The 20338-nt window shown below is 40.3% G+C and overlaps 1 protein-coding gene across 3 annotated transcripts in view; it reads right to left on the bottom strand.

Moving 5' to 3' along the window:
* STRN (striatin) overlaps positions 1 to 20338 on the bottom strand; it is a 123092-nt gene that overhangs the window by 4271 nt on the left and 98483 nt on the right. For all 3 annotated transcript variants that reach the window (XM_056567321.1, XM_056567323.1, XM_056567322.1), the window contains 5 exons: positions 19214 to 19335; positions 16089 to 16256; positions 8727 to 8867; positions 5295 to 5396; positions 734 to 820 (listed from right to left, as the gene is read on the bottom strand). In XM_056567321.1, coding sequence (XP_056423296.1) covers positions 734 to 820; positions 5295 to 5396; positions 8727 to 8867; positions 16089 to 16256; positions 19214 to 19335 — 620 coding nt within the window. The remainder of the gene's footprint in view (positions 1 to 733; positions 821 to 5294; positions 5397 to 8726; positions 8868 to 16088; positions 16257 to 19213; positions 19336 to 20338) is intronic.

Here is a 20338-nt window from a genome sequence, read left to right as displayed (position 1 = left end):
ACGAATTACCATCGTATGTTGAGGGACCACTGTACTTGGTATCGTCGCTCGTGGAGATGTCCGATCTATTAAAATATTATGTTAATAATCCCGTACGATGAATAGTGTAAATGTAAAAAGAATACCAAAGTCCAAAAATATAGATTTCTAATTACAATAATATGCCATCAAAAAGAACCATCAAAACAGAAATGGTAAAGATAAAAACTACAGATCATGGCGCAAAAAAACAAAACAAAAAAAAAAAACACCATACATCCCTGTATATGGAAAAATGAAAAAAGTTATAGGGGCCAGGACAATTTTAAATATACTGATTTTGTTCAATAAAGTTTTTGGTTTCACCGTACATTTTTCTGGTAAAATCAAAGGTGTCACTACAATGTAAAATTGGTCACGCAAAAAAAACAAAAACAAAAAAAGTCCTCATATGAGTCTGTGGATGGAAAAATAAAGTCATGGCTCTTAGAAGATGAGGAGTAAAAAGTGAAAAAGCAAAAATTAGTCTGACTCCTTAATGGGTGCTGTTTACCACTTCTGAAGTCCCCATGTAAAGGACAGGCAAGGATTATTAAAGCAGATGTCACCTCTCACAAATTACAATGTACACATGAAGATTCAGCCATTTAAAGCATACTAGCCTGCATCTAGTACTTCCTCAATGTTATATGCTATTCAAAAGTTTTACACAAGTGGAATCTTTAACTTTCAAATCGAAAAGAGAAATACTCACTGCCAGACATCAGGTACAACCCATTCGGATCCACAGCTAAACTTGTTACTGCATCTAAATGTGCAACCATCGAATGGATGAGCTTTCCTGAAAGGAGAAAATAGGTAACTTAACTTAAAGGAGATGTCCCACGGAGAAAAATTGTACAGGTTTAGGTGCATAAATTAAAGTTATATAAGTTTGTAAATCACTTACATCACCCATCCTGCATGGAAATTATGTTTTCAGCGATTCTTTTGTCAGTCAGGAAGCTCAGCAGTTACAGTTTCTGGTGACTTTCGACCCCCCATTCACCTCCGTTATACTGGGGGCCGTGACGCAACACATTCCCACAATACCCCACGCAGCCTTCAGTTCGGCTGCCCGCCCCGTGCACGGCCTCTGCCCGCCCCATCTCATAAATAATCATTTACCCCCCTCCCCTCCTACGTGGTTGGCTGAGCAGCTATGAATATGTAATAGCTGCTTCAGCCAATTAGAGCAGCCCCTGCGCACACTTTCACTTTCATTCTTATCCCACGGCAGGTTAGAGCAGGAACTGATAGTGTTCTGCCCTGCCTCAGTCAAAAAAACCTGTAATCACCCTCATTTGTGCCCTGTATTTGTCCCCCTGCACTCTCCCCTGTCCAGTTTAGCGCTGTGTCCTCCTGGCAGCACTATATTACCGAGGACTCAGCGCTGATCGGAACAAGGATACAGACTTCTATAGCCCAGGAGCGCACTCCCCTGCATCTGGGCTATAGAAGTATATGTCCCTGCTTTGATCAGCGCTGAAGCAGCGGTCATATAGTGCTACAGGTCAGGAGAGGGCATGAGATATATATCTTTTCTAAGGAGTTGAAAATAAATCGTGTGTGCAGAGGCAGGCACCCCCCCCCCCCCCCTGCTTGTAGTACCATCTTTTTGCAAACCAGTGTGCCTTCAGCTGTCCGGGCATGCTGGGAGTTGTAGTTTCGCAACAGCTGGGGGCACCCTGGTTGGGAAACACTGTTCTAGGCTATATAAAGTATTTTCCCCTAGGCCAGTGTTTCCCAACCAGTGTGCCTCCTGCTGTTGCAAAACTACAACTCCCAGCATGCACAGACAGCCTTCAGCTGTCCGGGCATGCTGGGAGTTGTAGTTTTGCAACAGCTGGAGGCACCCTGGTTAGGAAAAACACTGTTCTAGGCTATATAAAGCATTGTTCTCTGCTTCTATTCCAGTGTTTTCAAATCAGGGTGCCTCCTGCTGTTGCAAAACTACAACTCCCAGCTTGCCCGTATAGCCTTCAGCTGTCCGGGCATGCTGGGAGTTGTAGTTTTGCAACAGCTGGGGGCATCCTGGTTAGGAAAAACACTGTTCTAGGCTATATAAAGCATTTTCCCCCTAGGCCAGTGTTCCCCAACCAGTGTGCCTCCTGCTGTTGCAAAACTACAACTCCCAGCATGCACAGACAGACTTCAGCTGTCCGGGCATGCTGGGAGTTGTAGTTTTGCAACAGCTGGGGGCATCCTGGTTAGGAAAAACACTGTTCTAGGCTATATAAAGCATTTTCCCCCTAGGCCAATGTTCCCCAACCAGTGTGCCTCCTGCTGTTGCAAAACTACAACTCCCAGCATGCACAGACAGACTTCAGCTGTTCGGGCATGCTGGGAGTTGTAGTTTTGCAACAGCTGGGGGCATCCTGGTTAGGAAAAACACTGTTCTAGGCTATATAAAGCATTTTCCCCCTAGGCCAGTGTTCCCCAACCAGTGTGCCTCCTGCTGTTGCAAAACTACAACTCCCTGCATGCACAGACAGCCTTTGGCTGTCCGGGCATGCTGTGAGTTGTAGTTTTGCAACAGCTGGAGGCACACTGGTTGGGAAACCCTGGCACATTTGGAGGGTGCAAAAGAGAAATGTTGTATCATTCTTACTGTAATTAAAAAATAAGACATCCCCTAAAAATAAGACATAGTGGTAGACGTGTTTTATTGAAAGTAATGAACAGGGATCCCCCTACTCATCTGCCCCAGGTACCTCAGGGATGTCACCATGTCATGAAGCGGTGGCGTCCTTATATGCCCGTGTTTTTTCCAAACCAGTGTGCCTCCAGCTGTTGCAATACTACAACTCCCAGCATGCCCGGACAGCTGAAGGCTGTCCGGGCATGCTGGGAGTTGTAGTTTTGAAACAGCTGGAGGCACACTGGTTGGGAAACACTGGCATATAAGGAGGGTGCAAGAGAAATGTATATATATATATATAAACACACACATGCACATACAGACACACATGTGTAAGTGTGTGTGTGTGTGTATATGCACATGCAGACATACACATGTGCAAATGTATGTATGTGTATAATATATATATATATATATATATATATATATATATATATATATATATATATATATAGATTAGTTAGGAGTAGCCGTATTAGTCCAGTGATGCAAAAAGGGAGGAATCCCGAAAGCTTGTCTCTACAAAATCTTGTTAGTCCAATAAAAAAGGTATTACAAGATACTGCAACTACCGATGATTTTGCTTTATATATATATATATATATATATATATATATATATATATATATATAGATATACACAAACATACATGGGTTAATATATATTTGTTTTCTTTGTATTGCATGTTTCACTTGTGCACATTGATTGATTTACCATGATGAGGCTTTCTTCCTCGGCTCCTCCGACACTAGTGATGAAAGCTAGATAAGCAAACTGCTTACATAGCTGGATCACTAGCCGGGGAACACGTGCATGAGTGGGGATTGGATGACACAGGCTGCCACCTGTGCTGGGGAAGCTAGGGGGATAGCAGAACGGGGGAGGGTGGGGAAGAAGAGAAATGTGTGGGCGTTATTGCATTAATGAGGGGGTGGAGAAGTAAGGCAGTGTAGGCTGGGCTGGAGTCCTGCTAGAAACGAAAGGCACTGTGGGAACCCATGTGCAGACCGGAAGACAGAGAGGTACATGAAGCAGGAAGTAACGGAGTTTCAGCTGGGATTGCGGGCGAACGGAATGGGCAATTTGGACGGGGACCAGGTCATTATGAAGGTAAGAACATGTACTTTAATATGAGCTTTTTTTGTTTTTTAAATTGGGGCATGGGATTTCTTCTTTAAGAACACAAAACTGTAAACAAAACAACAAAGCAAAAAAACCTCTTCTATTTTGAATCTTTGTTGTGATCATTAGAGTGTCTGATATAAACAAATTATAGCCAACTAGGGGTGTTAAATAATAAAATGCACTATACAGTGCATACACATGCCTCTATTTAAGTCCTATGATGAAATGCTCTCCATGGTCTGCCCCAAACACACTGCAGCCTTGGTAACGGACCTTTAATCTGCAGTGTGTTCAGAATGTCATCAGGGTACATAAAGAGAGGCGCTCGGTCAGACCAGTGGTGGACTCAGCAAGGAGTATAGTGTGTTTTAATATAATATGCCTCTAGTAAGCTGTATTTTCTTCTAATCAGAAAACCCCATTAACAGAAAAAAAAAATTCAGCTGGCCAATATAGCACAATGTCTCTAAGGCTGGGTTCACACCACATTTTTACAGTACAGGGGGAGAGCGAAAACCGGGCGCTCCCTCAGTGGGACCTGGGCCGTATCTAGTTCATTTCAATGAGTCGATTGTAGTCAAAGTGGTATGCCGCGGTTTTAGGTCCGGTTACAAAACAGGAAACGGGGCAAAAAGTACCCGACCGGAGTCACTGTTTGACTCCAGTCGGCTCATTGAAATTAATTAGATACGGGCCGGGTCCTGATGGGATATGGGAGCGCCCGGTTTTCACTTCCCCCAGCCTGATCCAGTTCCTGTACTGTAAAAATGTAGTTGTGAACCCACCCTTATACATGTTTGTTAGTATATGTCAGCTTTGAGCGAAGAACAGAGCTTGCAAACAATACTATTTTTCCCTAAAAACAAAGGATAGCATGATGGAAGAAGACAGACCTGACCATGGGTCTGCTGGGTGCGGTTAGAATTCAATGTACTACTGATGCAGAAATGCATTTACAAAACCACAATGGTAGTGTGAACACACAGATGCATAATAAAAAAATGCCTATATCTATATGCAGAAAACATTCTCATGAATCTCAGCTCTACAGGGGAGATTTATCAAAAACCTGTGTAGAGGAAGAGTTCACTACTTGCCCATATCAACCAATCTGATCACGTCTTTCATTTTTGAGTGGTCCTTTTAAAAATGAAAGAAGCCATCCAATCGGTTGCTATGGTTTTCCTCTGCACAGGTTTTCCTAAATCTTCCCCAATGTGTTCCAATGTTTAGGACGGTTTTCATTCTTTATACACAGTGCAAATACATTACACAGCCCCTCACAATACATAGAAGTCGCAGGCACAGGGACAGAAATGACAGCAGCAAAAGGTGTGACACAGTGTTGAAATACTATTAAACCTATTTATTTATGATGTATTAGTGATTTATATACAGTGCCTGCTAACCCTCAATCTGAATTTCACCAAGTATCTCTGACTGTAGCAGACATCCTTGATATTTTCAGTTTAGGCAAAGTGGTAGAGAATCATTTCAGCCTCATCCATACCTGTATTGTTGTCATAAAACTTGATGTGCCGATCCTCATGAGCAGTGATGGTAATTGGAAGAGTCGGATGGCTAATTACTCTGTTTATCTGGCAGCTCGAAGCTACAGGAAGCAAGTCAAGCACATTAGTCTCCATAGATACACTGTATTTATATGTACAGAGAAAATCTGTTTAGCAACTCAATCTTTGCTTCCATTACCATGCAGCATATGTCCGTGTTAAGGAGAATACTAGTTTCTCCTATCACTTTATTCAAACAGGGTTTTTGGCTGCATAACAAAAATCATTAAAATACAATGAAAAAACAAAAAAACAACAAGATGCAAAGAAAAGGTGACAAAACCAACTAAATGCTCTATGACACAGTCAACAATACAACCAGTAATTTTCATTACTTGCATGCAATAACCCCTAGATGACATCTGGCATACCTGTAATCCCTTGTCATCAGGGCTAGAGATGAGCGAACTTACAGTAAATTCGATTTGTCACGAACTTCTCGGCTCGGCAGTTGATGACTAATCCTGCATAAATTAGTTCAGCCTTCAGGTGCTCCGGTGGGCTGGAAAAGGTGGATACAGTTCGAGGAAAGAGTCTCCTAGGACTGTATCCACCTTTTCCAGCCCACGGGAGCACCTGAAATCTGAACTAATTTATGCAGGATAAGTCATCAACTGCTGAGCCGAGAAGTTCGTGACAAATCGAATTTACTGTAAGTTCGCTCATCTCTAATCAGGGCCTTAAAGAGGTACTGTGGCGTAGGACCCTATCCAAACTGTTTGATTGCGGGGGTCCAACCACTGGAACCCCCGCGATCTCCTGAACGCCACCCAGCAATCCTTGTGGATGGTGCAATATACTCTCCGCACAAGTAAACTGTTGACCGCCACACAAAGCGGTGGACAACACACCACCTCCATGTATCTCTATGGGAGAGCTTGAAATGCATAACCACAAAGGTTCACCCATAAAAATGGATGGACGGGGCGTGTCGGGCAACACTTTCTGCTGTGGTTGGCACAGCTCTTTTCACGTGGGGAGCCGAGGCACTGTGCAGGAGATTATGGGGGTTCCCAGCCATCAGACCCCCCCCTGCAAGCAGACACTTATCCCCTATCCAAAAAATTGTCCCACGCCACAGTACTCCTTTAACACAACAGGGCATACTAGTACTTCCTTTCTTTCTGGGCCTTAACACAACAGGGCATATCTGTACCACCTTGAGCATTAATTGACTATGAAGTGAGCACAGGAGCTGTGCTAGCTTCATAGCAGTGAGCAGCCACTCATCATTAACCTTTCAGATGCTATGATAAATGATGATCATGACATATAAAGTATTAAATTCCACATGCCGGTTAGTTCAGGAGGCTTATTAGACCCCCACGAAGTGACCTGCCACCAGCCATTGGATTGCCAATGCTATTATCCAGCCAGGCTGTATCAATGGAGCAAGCACTGATCACATTGTATAATGCCATGCAATAGGCATAGCATTATACACTGAATGCAATCTAGTGATTTCATGTAAAAAAATCCCCTATGGGGACTTGAAAAGCGCAAAATCAAAAAATTTAAAGTTTTTAAAATTGGATAAAAGCCTATTCCCTAAAAACTAATTTTTATATTTTTTTAGAAGAAAAAGAAAAATGTTTAAACATATTTGGCATATTTGGGGGGGTTAGGGGGGTCAAAAAGTCACATCAGAACAAGAATGGTACAGATAAAAACTACATGTCATGGATCACGTTATATGGGTCATAATATGACAATTTTAAGCATACAAATTTTGTTAATGTTTCTTTTTAATAAAGTAGTACTGTAATAAAAAACTGAAATTGGGAATAGTTTTAATTGCACTGACCTACTGAATAATTACCTGTACGTCCTGCGCCCGAGATTTAATGTGGGGTCACACGGTGACCTCACGTCATATTGGGTCGGTCCCGGCGGCTAACGGTAGCCGGGACCCGCAACTAATACCGTGGGACCCGGTATAAACCCTGTAGACGTGGCTATCAAAGTTGATCGCCATATATATATATAAAAAAAAAAAAAAAAAAAAAAAAAAAAAAAAAAAAAAAAAAGCATTCCCAGCAGCTCAGTGGGGCTGAATGGGACCACCGCGGTGAGACCGCGTTGTCCCGATCAGCTGTATGGATGCGATGAGGGTCTCTATCTTCCTCCTCATTGTCCGATCATCGTTGAGATCCAGGCTGGAGCAATCGAGTGTCGAAAACACTGATCAATGCAATGCTATGGCATAGCATTGATCAATGTATGCAATCAATGTATTGCATGTCATAGTCCCCTATGGGGGCTATAACATTGCAATAAAATAAGTGTAAAAAAATTGTTAATAAATGTGATTTAACCCCTTCCCTAATAAAAGTTTGAATCACCCCACTTTTACAATTAAAAAAAAAACAAACAAAAATAAACTAGGTAAACAAAAATAAATATAAAAATATGTGGTATCGCCACGTGCGTAAATGTCCGAACTATAAAAATATATTGCTAATTAAACCGCATGGTACTCGTAAAAGAATTCCAAAGTCCAAAATAGCGCATTTTGGTCACTTTTTATACCATAAAAAAAATTAATAAAAAGCAATCAAAAAGTGAGAACAAAAATAGTACCGATGTACACGGTGCAAAAAAAGAGCCCTCATACATCCCCGTGCACTCAAAAATAAAAAAAAGTTATAGGGGTAAGAAGAGGACATTTTTTAATTTTCGTGCATGTAGTTAAGATTTTTTCCAGAAGTAATATAAAATTAAACCTAGGGTATCATTTTAATCGTATGGACCTACTGAATAAAGAGAAGGTGTCATTGGTTTCACCATAGGTTTTTGGATAAAATGACTGATGTCATTCTAAAGTAGAATTGGTGGCGCAAAAAACAAGCCATCTTGTGGGTCTGTAGGTGCAAAATTTAAAGAGAGTTATGATTTTTAAAAGGTAAGGAGGAAAAAACAAAAGGGCAAAAATGGAAAAAAGCGCTTAGTCCTGGTATGCCCTGTTGTAAATGAGTACAATGAGTAAAAATTAGTAAAAATGAGTGGAACAATTTTTATATTTTAGGATTCTACAATTTTAGGATAAGTGTCTGTTCATGGGGGGTCTGATGGCTGGGAACCCCCACAATCTTCTGCACAGTACCCCGGTTCAACACTCAGGGGTTAAAACATAATTAAGGGGTTACAACTTCCTAATAGACCAAGGACTTTAAAAGGAGGTTTGTAAAGATATGCTCATGAAAACATAGACCATGGCATGTACATTACATATCTCCAAGTCATTTTTAGGTGATGTGTGTATTTGGGCCAGACTTTTAGCATTGCAGTGGTAATTTTAATCTGTTCTTTTTGTACATAACTAAAAGGCACATACAAAGAGAGACTTTATAATGTGCTGAAAAAGTACATACCTGTTTCTATACAAGACTCTAATGTTAAAACTTTCTGCCGTGCCTCCATATTGAAAATACTTGTGTGTCCGCTATCAAAAGATACGACCATGTGAGCTGGGTCACTACTTACTAGGTCCACAGAGGAAGGTATTCCTAATTCTAGGGAAAACGACAATGAAATTAATCCTTGTTAAGCATCAATTTTCTTAATTTGGTTAAAATTTTAAATGTAACAAGATAAATACAGTGAAATAGCAAATATACACCATAGTTTTGTTACAATTCAAGCCTCAGAGACACTCTTGTCATTAAAACCTTTGCTATATATTTTCTCTACTGGCCTATACTAACCAACTATATCTATGGTGCTAACATCCATGGGGCCAATACAATTGTTTGTGACTAATAAGTGTTACTGTCCTATGTAACTAATTAGATTTATTTCATTGTGTGTTCTCCAATAAGCTGTTTTGCCTATTTGTTAGTCTGTGTCTCCTCAATCCCTGAAGAACTCAAGTATCAAGAGAGAAATGCCTTGGAAAAAGGAGTATGAGATCTAAGATGTTTATAGCTAATTTTAGGATATATCAAAGCGGTTACCTTGGAGACAATACTGTTAATACTTATGTTACCCTATACCCATCCACACTTCTAGTATAGGAAGGGCAATGCATATGATGGGCAGGGAGAGATCATTGGGTTGGATATAGGGACTAGCACCTGTACCCTATCCCCTTCCCTGCATATCAAGTTGTGATCTGCAATAACCTATACAGAATGTATCAAAATTAACCTATTAGAGGCCTTTGTGGACCTGTACATTTTATATTGAGTTTTCTATTTTTTGCACATATAATATTTAATGTAAACACCATTTTTTTTGTATGTTTTTAATGTAGCAGTAAAAGTTATGTCTTAATTAGACTGGGTCTTATTGGTGTTTATGTGTTTTGAATTCAAGCCTTAGGTACAATTATTTTTACACATTGTTTACACAGTGTCCGTTTGAGGAGGATTTTCCATTATAAAAAGAGTCATGGCCGTAAATGTTGGCACCCCTGAAATTTTTCAAGAAAATGAAGTATTTCTCACAGAAAAGGATTGCAGTAACACATGTTTTGCTATACACACGTTTATTCCCTTTGTGTGTACTGGAACTAAACCAAAAAAAGGTAGGTGAACAAAGCAAATTAGACATAATGTCACACCAAACTCCAAAAATAGGCTGGACAAAATTATTGGCACCCTTTCAAAATTGTGGAAAAATAAAATAGTTTCAAGCATGTGATGCTCCTTTAACCCCTTAATGACCAAGGACGTATATTTACGTCCTTGGCCGGCTCCCGCGATATAACGCAGGGTCACGCGGTGACCCTGTGTAATATCGGGTCGGTTCCGGCATGTATCTGATGCCGGGACCCGGGGCTAATAGTGCGCGGCAGCGATCGTGGTGCCGCGCGCTATTAACCCTTTAGACGCGGCGTTCAAAGTTGAGCGCCGCATCTAAACCGAAAGTGAAAGCTGCCCGGCTGCTCAGCTGGGCTGATCGGGACCACCGGAGTGAAAATGCGGTGTCCCGATCAGCTGGGACACAAGCGGAGGTCCTCTTACCTGCCTCCGGCATGTCCCCTCGGCGATTGATTGCTCCAAGCCTGAGATTCAGGCTTGAGCAATCGACCGCCGATAACCCTGATCACTGCAAAGCTATGGCTTTGCAGTGAACAGGGTATAAGATCAGTGTGTTCAGTGTTATAGGTCCCTATGGGACCTATAACACTGCAAAAAAAAGAAACTTTAAAAAAAAAAAAAGTTAATAAATGTGATTTAACCCTTTCCTTAATAAAAGTTCAAATCACCCCCCTTTTCCCATAAAACACCATGTAAATAAAAAGAAATATAAACATATGTGGTATCGCCGCATGCGTAAATGTCCGAACTATAAAAATATATCATTAATTAAACCGCACGGTCAATGGCGTACGTGCAAAAAAAATTCCAAAGTCCAAAATAACATATTTTTGGTCGCTTTTAATATAATGAAAAAAATGAATAAAAAGCGATCAAAAAGTTTGATCAATACAAAAATGGTACCGCTAAAAACTTCAGATCACGGCGCAAAAAATTAGCCCTCATACCGCCCCATACATGGAAAAATAAAAAAGTTATAGGGGTCAGAAGATGACAATTTTAAACGTATACATTTTTCTGAATGTAGTTATGATTTTTTACAGAAGTACAACACAATCCAACCTATATAAGTAGTGTATCATTTTAACTGTATGGACCTACAGAAGATCAGGTGTCATTTTTACCAAAAAATTTACTGCGTAGAAACGGAAGCCCCCAGAAGTTACAAAATGGCGTTTTTTCTTAAATTTCGCACAATGATTTTTTTTTCCGTTTCGCCGTAGATTTTTGGCTAAAATGACTGATGTCACTGCAAAGTAGAATTGGTGGCGCAAAAAAGAAGCCATCATATGGATTTTTAGGTGAAAAATTGAAAGGGTTATGATTTTTAAAAGGTGAGGAGGAAAAAACAAAAGTGCAAAAACTGAAAAACCCGTGGTCGTTAAGGGGTTAAACTCACCCGGTGCAAGTAACGTGTGGGCAATAAAAAAATAAATAAATAAATAAAAAAATCACACCTGAAAGCAGATAAAAAGGAGAGAAGTTCACTTAATCTTTGCATTGTGTGTCTGGGTGTGCCACACTAAGCATAGACAACAGAAAGAGGAGAAGAGAACTGAGGACTTGAGAACCAAAATTGTGGAAAAATATCAACAATCTCAAGGCTACAAGTCCATCTCCAGAGATCTAGATTTGCCTTTGACCACAGTGCGCAACATTATCAAAAAGTTTGCAACCTATGGCACTGTAGCTAATCTCCCTGGGTGTGGACGGAAGAGAAAAATTTATGAAAGGTGTCAACACAGGATAGTCCGGATGGTGGATAAGCAGCCCCAAACAAGTTCCAAAGATATTCAAGCTGTCCTGCAGACTCAGGGAGCATCAGTGTCAGTGCGAACTGTCCAACGACATTTAAATTAAATAAAACGCTATGGCAGGAGAACCTGGAGGACCCCACTGCTGACACAGAGACATAAAAAAGTAAGACTACATTTTGCCAAAATGTAACCCAAAAGCCTTCTGGAAAATGTCTTGTGGACAGATGAGACCAAGATAGAGCTTTTTGGTAAAGCCCATCCTTCTACTGTTTACCGAAAAAGGAATGAGGCCTACAAAGAAAAGTACACAGTACCTACAGTCAAATATGGTGGAGTTCAATTATGTTTTGGGGTTGTTTTGCTGCCTCTGGCACTGGGTGATTTGAATGTGTGCAAGGCATCATGAAATCTGAGGATTACCAATGGATTTTGGGTCGCGCTGTACAGCCCAGTGTCAGAAAGCTGGGTTTGTGTCTGAGATCTTGGGTCTTCCAGCAGGGCAATGACCCCAAACATACAAAAAGCACCCAGAAACGGATGGCAACAAAGCACTGGGGAGTTGTGAAGTGGCCAGCAATGAGTCCAGATCTAAATCCCATTGAACACCTGTGGAGAGATCTTAAAATTGCTTTTGGGAAAAGGCGCCCCTTCCGATAAGAGAGACCTGGAGCAGTTTGCAAAGGAAGAGTGGTCTAATATACCAGCTGAGAGGTATAAGAAGCTTATAGGAAGCGATTGATTAAAGTTATTTTTTTGCAAAGGGTGTGCAACCAAATATTAAGTGACGGGTGGCAATAATTTTGTCCAGCCCATTTTTGGAGTTTGGTGTGACATTATGTCCAATTTGCTTTTTTCCTCCCTTTTTTGGTTTAGTTCCAATACACACAAAGGGAATACACGTGTATAGCAAAACATGTGTTACTGCAGTCCTTTTCTGTGAGAAATACTTCATTTTCTTGAAAAATTTCAGGGATGCCAACATTTACGGCCATGACTGTACCCCTTATCGACAACACAATGGCATTGGTCACTCCCACTGGAGCAAAAAAACTAATGCGGGCCCATAGTTGCTTCTGCATCATCAACCTGGAGCCGTCCCATTGAAAGGAACAAGTGAACACAAAGCATAGTGTGACAGTACTGTAACATAACTATTACATATCATCTAATAGTGGTACAATAACATGTTTATACTGTTACATGATGGAACTAAAAAGCCATTAAAGTGGAAAAATGATTTTTTTTAAACCAACTGGTGCCAGAAAGTTATACAGATTTGTAAGTTACTTCTATTTAAAATGTTCCCAGTACTTTTCATCTGCTGTATACTAGAGGAAGTTCTTTTCTTTTTTTTAAATTTTCTGTCTTGACCACAGTGCTCTCTGCTGACACCTGTGTCCATGTCAGGAACTGTCCAGAGCAGCATATGTTTGCTATGGTGATTTGTTCCTGCTCAGGACAGTTCCTGACATGGACAGAGGTGTCAGCAGAGAGCACTGTGGTCAGACAGAAAGGAAATTAAAAAAGAAAAGAACTTCCTCCTCTGTAATATACAGCAGCTGATAAGCACTGGAAGGATTAAGATTTTTAAATAGACGTAACTAATCTGTTTAACGTTCTGGAACCAGTTGATTTAAAAAAAAAAAAAAAAAAAAAAAAATTTCCACTGGAGTACCCCTTTAATAACCATTAACTACATTCAAGTAGGACATTGTGAAATCAGTGCCTCTATACAGATGCATTGTGGCCCAGAAGCCAGATGTGTTTCACAGGGCTCTTTCACTCTGATCTTTACAACTTAAACCTATGCAGAACACATTCATATGAGCCTGTCTCATGTAGCATAACACTTCTGTGATCTTTAATGTCCATCTTTTCTTTTCAGTGCTGAGATCTGACTGCTCAGGGGGCAAAGGATCAAAAGCTATCTCTATAGTGGCCTAAGATTAGCAGCTTGCATGTACGCTCCTGACAACAGTAAAGCATCACTGATTTAATAAGCAGGGCTGTGGAGTCGGTAGATAAATGTTCCGACTCTGCAGTTTTTTGTACTTCCGACTCCTCTGTATTAATATGCGAATGTATTTTATACATTCCTTGAAGGAAAGAAAGGCGACATACATGTCATTACCACAGGACTACTGGCTGGGAAGCCAACAGTCTACTGTATTGAACAGTTTGTGTGCTGATCTGTTGCTGAAGATAGGGCAGTGGGAGGATCCAGGAAGGGGCATTTATTATAAAACATGATTTCCCTAGTAGAATCCCATAGTCATGTTTAAAGGGGTACTCCGCCCCTAGACATCTTATCCCCAATCCAAAGGATAGGGGATAAGATGTCAGATCGCCGGGGTCCCGCTGCTGGGGACCCCCGGGATCGTCGCTGTGGCACCTCGCTATCATTACTACACAGAGCGGGTTCGCTGTGTGTGTAATGACGGGCGATACAGGGGCCGGAGCATAGTTACGTCATGGTTCCGCCCCTTGTGGCATCATGGCCGCCACGCCCCCTCCCATAGACTTGTATTGAGGGGGCGGAGCCATGACGTAACGATGCTCCGGCCCCTGTATCGCTAGTCATTACGCACAGAGCGAACTCGCTCTGTGCAGTAATGATAGCGCGGTGCCGCAGCGGCAATCCCGGGGATCCCCAGCAGCGGGACCCCAGCGATCTGACAACTTATCAACTTATCTTAAGATGTCTAGGGGCGGAGTACCCCTTTAAGCTAACAATCGAGTTTAAAAGTTTTTACAGCCTTTTTCCAATGGTTTACAGCTTCAGTCTTGAACTATTGACCCTCCATTCCCTTCACTTATACAAGTGTCTCTAGTCCTGCAAAAAACATTTACTTAACCCCTTATCAGTGAGAGGCTAGGTTACCCATGGGTTCCCTGTAACAGCAGAACACAACACTATGGAAAGTATAAATATTGCCGCTCCTAATTGTGCGTTGCGTGCCATATAGTGAAGCACATGAAAAGCATGCTTCTTCATGGTCACTTAACGTGTTAGTTTTGCGGTTACGTGAGGCACTGCATGCATTGGTCATTATTCTTACAGTAGAGAAGTCATTAATTATAACTTTGTGAATTGGGACATTTAAACTCACTTTTTTTTTTTATTCCAATCTAAAATTTAGTAGGAGTCGGTGCATTGTTTGCCGACTGACTCCAGGTACCCAAAATTTACTCCGACTCCGACTCCACAGCCCTGTTAATAAGTGTCTTGTTTGACAGAAAAAATATAGTTAATACACTTATGTGCACTGAAGTAGTGGTGCCTAGTCGTATAATTATCCGGCCTGTGATAGGCTGAGCCCACTGTCATGTAAGGAGCTCTGGCCGGCTTCTTACATAAGTGGGCTCAGCCTATCACAGGCCGGGGCGGGTCATCGCTGCGGCCGGTGATACGCCGACGGCTCTGCGGCGTCCCCGTCCCCAGGAAATGGAATGAGGTGAGCACTGCTGGACCATGAGGTCTGTGCCAGACCAACGGGGGCTTGTAGGAAGGTATGTATGAGTTTATTTTGTTTATTTTTGTCCTTTAAGGATTTTGAAGAGCAGCCAGCCATTACTGTAGTTCTCAAAGCATGTGGCTGGTCATATCTTGCAGTCCAGTAGTTTTCTTAGTGAATACTCATAAAGCATAATGCATTATGCAAGATTGCTTAATCTGGTATAAAGAGGTCCCACATGTGCAGGATTTTTAACATTCAGCCATAAAGCACAGTCACAGTGTATAAACCTTATTGGTAACCAATAGAAAAAAGCATGGCTCCAAACACAATACATATTGGGGGAGATTTATCAAAACCTGCCCAGAGGAGAAGTTGCTGAGTTGCCCATAGCAACCAGATTGCTTCTTTAAAGGGGTATTCCAGGATTATATATATATATATATATATATATATATATATATATATATATATATATATATATATCTCAACTGGCTCCAGAAAGTTAAACGGATTTGTAAATTACTTCTATTAAAAAATCTTAATCCTTTCAGTACTTATGAGCTTCTGAAGTTAAGGTTGTTCTTTTCTGTCTAAATCCACTCTGATGACACCTGTCTCGGGAAACGCCCAGTTTAGAAGAGGTTTGCTATGGGGATTTGTTTCTAATCTGGGCGTTTCCCGAGACAGGTGTCAGAGAGGATTTAGACAGAAAAGAACAACCTTGAAAGATTAAGATTTTTTAAAAGAAGTAATTTACAAATCTGTTTAACTTTCAGGAGCCATTTGATATATAAAAAATTTTTTTTTCCTGGAATACCCCTTTAATTTCTGAAAAGGCCTCTGAGAAATTAAAGAAGTAATCTAATTGGTTGCTATGGGCAACTCAGCAATGTTTCCTCTGGACAGGTTTTGATAAATCGCCCCCATAGTGTACAATTACATACAAGGACTATAGAAAAACACAAGTTCTGCATTACCTTGGTTATCATTAAATACGCTTAATGCAGGGGCAGCTTCTAATGCATTCCATACTCTAATTGTGCCATCTGCCGAGGCAGACAACAGACGCTGGTGAGCTGCACTGTACACCAAGCCCCATATAGAGTCCGTGTGGCCTTCAAACGCACCTCGCAGAACTGAAGGCTCTGTTTAGGAAGAGGAGAAAAACAAACACATTCTCATCAAAGTTGTGAGACATCCATCCATTCAATTATTATGACAATTAGTCATTGTGGTCGTAGTTTTGTCATAAATCAGCTTAGAATTTGGCTCAGGAGATAAGAGGCTGATAAGAAGCCTGCCAGAATAGCTTCTCTAAGGGTCTTTAGAGAAAAGACTACTTTTTTTTTTGATGAATGTAGCACAATAACTACAAAAGGAAGGATAAAAAATTATTTTCAGTAGACTTTTTTTTATAATCTGGTCAGTTTGTCTTTTCCAGTTGGTGTTCCTTACAATACGGATCTCTGATGCCTCAGTCTATAGCCCCACTCTGTTCTCCTAAACATTAATAAACAATAAGATAACATCTCTACAATTTAATATAATAAATGTTGGCTGCTATGGATCCCAAGTTATTACTACAATGTATACAAAACCTACATTACTTTTACCCTCATAGCACCAATAATGCTTACCAGTTTAAGTACGAGGGGCGTTCATTAACCCCTTAAGGACTCAGGGATTTTCCACTTTCTTTTTACCTCCTTACCTTTAAAAAAAAAAATCTTAACTCTTTCAATATTGCACCTAAAAATCCATATGATGGCTTATTTTTTGTGCCACCAATTATACTTTGCAGTGACATCAGTCATTTTACCCAAAAATCTATGGCGAAACAGAAAAAAAAATCATTGTGTGACAAAATTGAAGAAAAAAATGCCATATTGTAACTTTTGGAGGTTTCTGTTTTTACGCAGTAAATTTTTCGGTTAAAATTACACCTCTTTATTCTGTAGGTCCATACAATTAAAATGATGCCCTACTTATATAGGTTTGATTTTGTCGGACTTCTGGAAAAAAATCATAACTACATGCAGGAAAATGTATTTGTTTAAAATTGTCATCTTCTGACCCCTATAACTTTTTTATATTTCCGCTTACGGGGCAATATGGGGGCGCAGTTTTTGGGCTGTGATATGAAGTTTTTAGTGGTACCATTTTTGTATTGATCAGACTTTTTGATCGATTTTTATGCATTTTTTTTCCCGATATAAAAATTGACCAATAATACGCTATTTTGAACTTTGGAATTTGTTTTGCGCTTACCCCATTGACCATGCGGTTTAATTAACAATATATTTTTATAATTCGGACATTTTCGCACGCCACAAAACCACATGTTTATTTTTATTTACACTTTTTTTTTTTTTTAAAGGGGGGGTGATTCAAACTTTTATCAGGGGAGGGGTTAAATGATCTTTATTCACTTTTTTTTGCAGTGTTATAGCTCCCATAGCATTCCCGGCTGCTCAGTCAGAATGATCGGGACCCCCACGGTGTCCCGATCAGGTAGGACGTGCCAGGAGGGTCAGTTACCTGCCTCCAATGCATCCAATTGGCGATTGATTGCTCCAAGCCTGAGATCCAGGGTTGAGCAATCGACCGCAGATCACGCTGATCAATGCAATGCTATGGCATAGCATTGATCAGTGCTGGCAATCAATGTACTGCATGGGGGCTATAAGATTGCAAAAAAAAAAAAAAGTGTGAATTTTTTTTTTTTTTTTTTTTATAATAAATGTGATTTAACCCCTTCCCTAAGATTGAATCACCACCTCCCCTTTTCCCATGTGTAAATGTCCGAACTATGAATAAAAAGCAATCAAAAAGTCTGATCAAAACAAAAATGGTACTGATAAAATCTTCAGATCACGGTGCAATAAATGAGCCCTCATATGACCCTGTACGTGGAAAAATAAAGTTATAGGTGTCAGGAGGACATTTTTAAACGTATTAATTTTCGTGCATGTAGTTATGATTTTTTCCATAAGTAGGACAAAATCAAACCTATATAAGTAGGGTATTATTTTACTTGTATGAACCTACAAAATAAAGAGAAGGTGACATTTTTACCGAAAAATGTCCCGCTTAGAAACATAAGCCCACAAAATTTACGGCGTTTTTTCTTCAATTTTGTCGCACAATGATTTATTTATTTTTGTTTCGCCGTCAATTTTTGGATAAAATGACTGACGTCATTACAAAGTTGAATTGGTGAGGCAAAAAATAGGCGATCATATGGATTTTTAGATGCAAAATTGAAAGGGTTATGATTTTTAAAAGGTAAGGAGGAAAAAACGAAAATGAAAAAACTGAAAAATGCTGAGTCCTTAAGGGGTTAAAGAGATGGGATAAGTGTGTCCCCCTGGGGGGCACCTATGTAGAGAAGAACTAATAACTGTGCCAAGTTTCATTGCTCTCAGTCCCCAGGAAGGGGGTCAGGGGAAATCTTTGATGCCCCTCGTGTTTGCTATTAAGCTTGACACTACAGAACGTATGCCCTGTAGCCAAAAATAAACCAAGCAAATACTGTTCATATCATCTGTCAATTCTTGACAGATGACTTCTTAAAGGGGTACTCAAGTGGAATTTCTTTTTTTTTTTTTTTTTTCCAAATTAACTGGTGCCATAAAGTTAAACAGATTTGCAAATTACTTCTATTTAAAAATATTCATCCTTCTAGTATTTACCAGCTGCTGTATGCTCCAGAGGAATATGTGTAGTTCTTTCCAGTGTGACCACAGTGCTCTCTGCCGACACCTCTGTCCATGTCTGGAACTGTCCAGATTAGAAGCAAATCTCACCTGCGGGACAGTTCCTGACATGGACAGAGGTGTCAGCAGAGAGCACTGTGGTCAGACTGGAAAGAACTACACAACTTTCTCTGTAGCATACAGCAGATGATAAGTACTGGAAGGATTCAGATTTTTAAATAGAAGCAATTGACAAATTTATTTAACTTTCTGGCACCAGCTGATTTGAACATTTTTTTTCCACACTGGAGTACCCCTTTAAAGTAGCAGGACCTTTTAAGCATGAATTCTTGGATCTTGGACATTTAATAAATAACAAAATAATCTAATTTCTAATTTGCACATACCGTATGAATCATATGGATCCACATTAGGATTTGGTGTGTTCCAGCTCTGTATGACACCATCAGTTCCTCCACTGTAACACTGTTCCCCGTTCGTACTCATCACCACGCACAGGACAGGGCCCCTGAAAAAAAAAATATATGAATAATTGCTCTATATAAAAGAACCTCAAAACATTTTATGCAACAACAGTGTTGATGGACGCAAGGCTTGGCCACTTAATGTAATCCAAAATTTATACAAACGTTGACACTTTTCTGTTTGTGACTATTGTTACGGATGTGACAAAAAGAACTTTAAAAAAAAAAAAAAAAAAAGCCACTCACAGTTTTGTAAACCTTTTTATTATATCTTTTCACGGGACAACACCTTGGTATCAAAAGTAAGTAAACCCCTTAGTGGAAATGTCCAAATTGGGCCCAATTAGCCACTTTTCCTTCTAAGTGTCAAGTGTTACAAGGTAACAGGTGTCATAAATTTGGAGATATCGCTCTAACACGCACTAACATTTGCCACTGGAGGTTCAACATGGCCCCTTCAAGGCAAATAATTCTAAGGATCTGAAAAGAAGAATTGTTGCTCTACTTAAAAATGGTTTAGACTATAAGAAGATTGCCGAGACCCTGAATTGAGCTGTGGCATGGTAAGCAAGACCATAAAGTGTTTCACATGATAAGTTCCACTCAAATCAGGCCTCTGCATGGTTGAAAAGAAGTTGTGTGCACATGCTCAGTGTCATATTCAGACGTTATCTTTGGGAAAGTATTGCTGCAGAGGATGAAGGGGTGAAGGTCAGCTTGTCAGTGCTCAGACCATACGCTGCACATTGAATGAAATTGGACTCCATGGTCCCGTTTATTGTTTTATTCACATGCAGCCCAGGCATTACACAAAAATTGTTTTTGCCCATTATACTTCTTTAAAGAGGTTATTAAGCCTTTAAAACGGAAGACCTCAGGCCAACAGGGGTTTGACTGATGCACCGCTGATGATTCTTGTTGCAGGCTCTTCAATGTTTGCATTAGCTGCAAACTAAATACTATTTGTAGCAGTGCTGCAGGGTATTGCAGCATGGTCCCATTCAAATAAGCAAGCCTTCCTCAAACAGCTGACTGGCATGTAGCACA

Source organism: Hyla sarda, chromosome 3 (genome assembly GCF_029499605.1).
Source record: "Hyla sarda isolate aHylSar1 chromosome 3, aHylSar1.hap1, whole genome shotgun sequence".
Taxonomy (NCBI): Eukaryota; Metazoa; Chordata; class Amphibia; order Anura; family Hylidae; genus Hyla; species Hyla sarda.
Note: the sequence above shows the minus strand (reverse complement) of the source record. Positions and strands in the feature narration are given on the sequence as shown.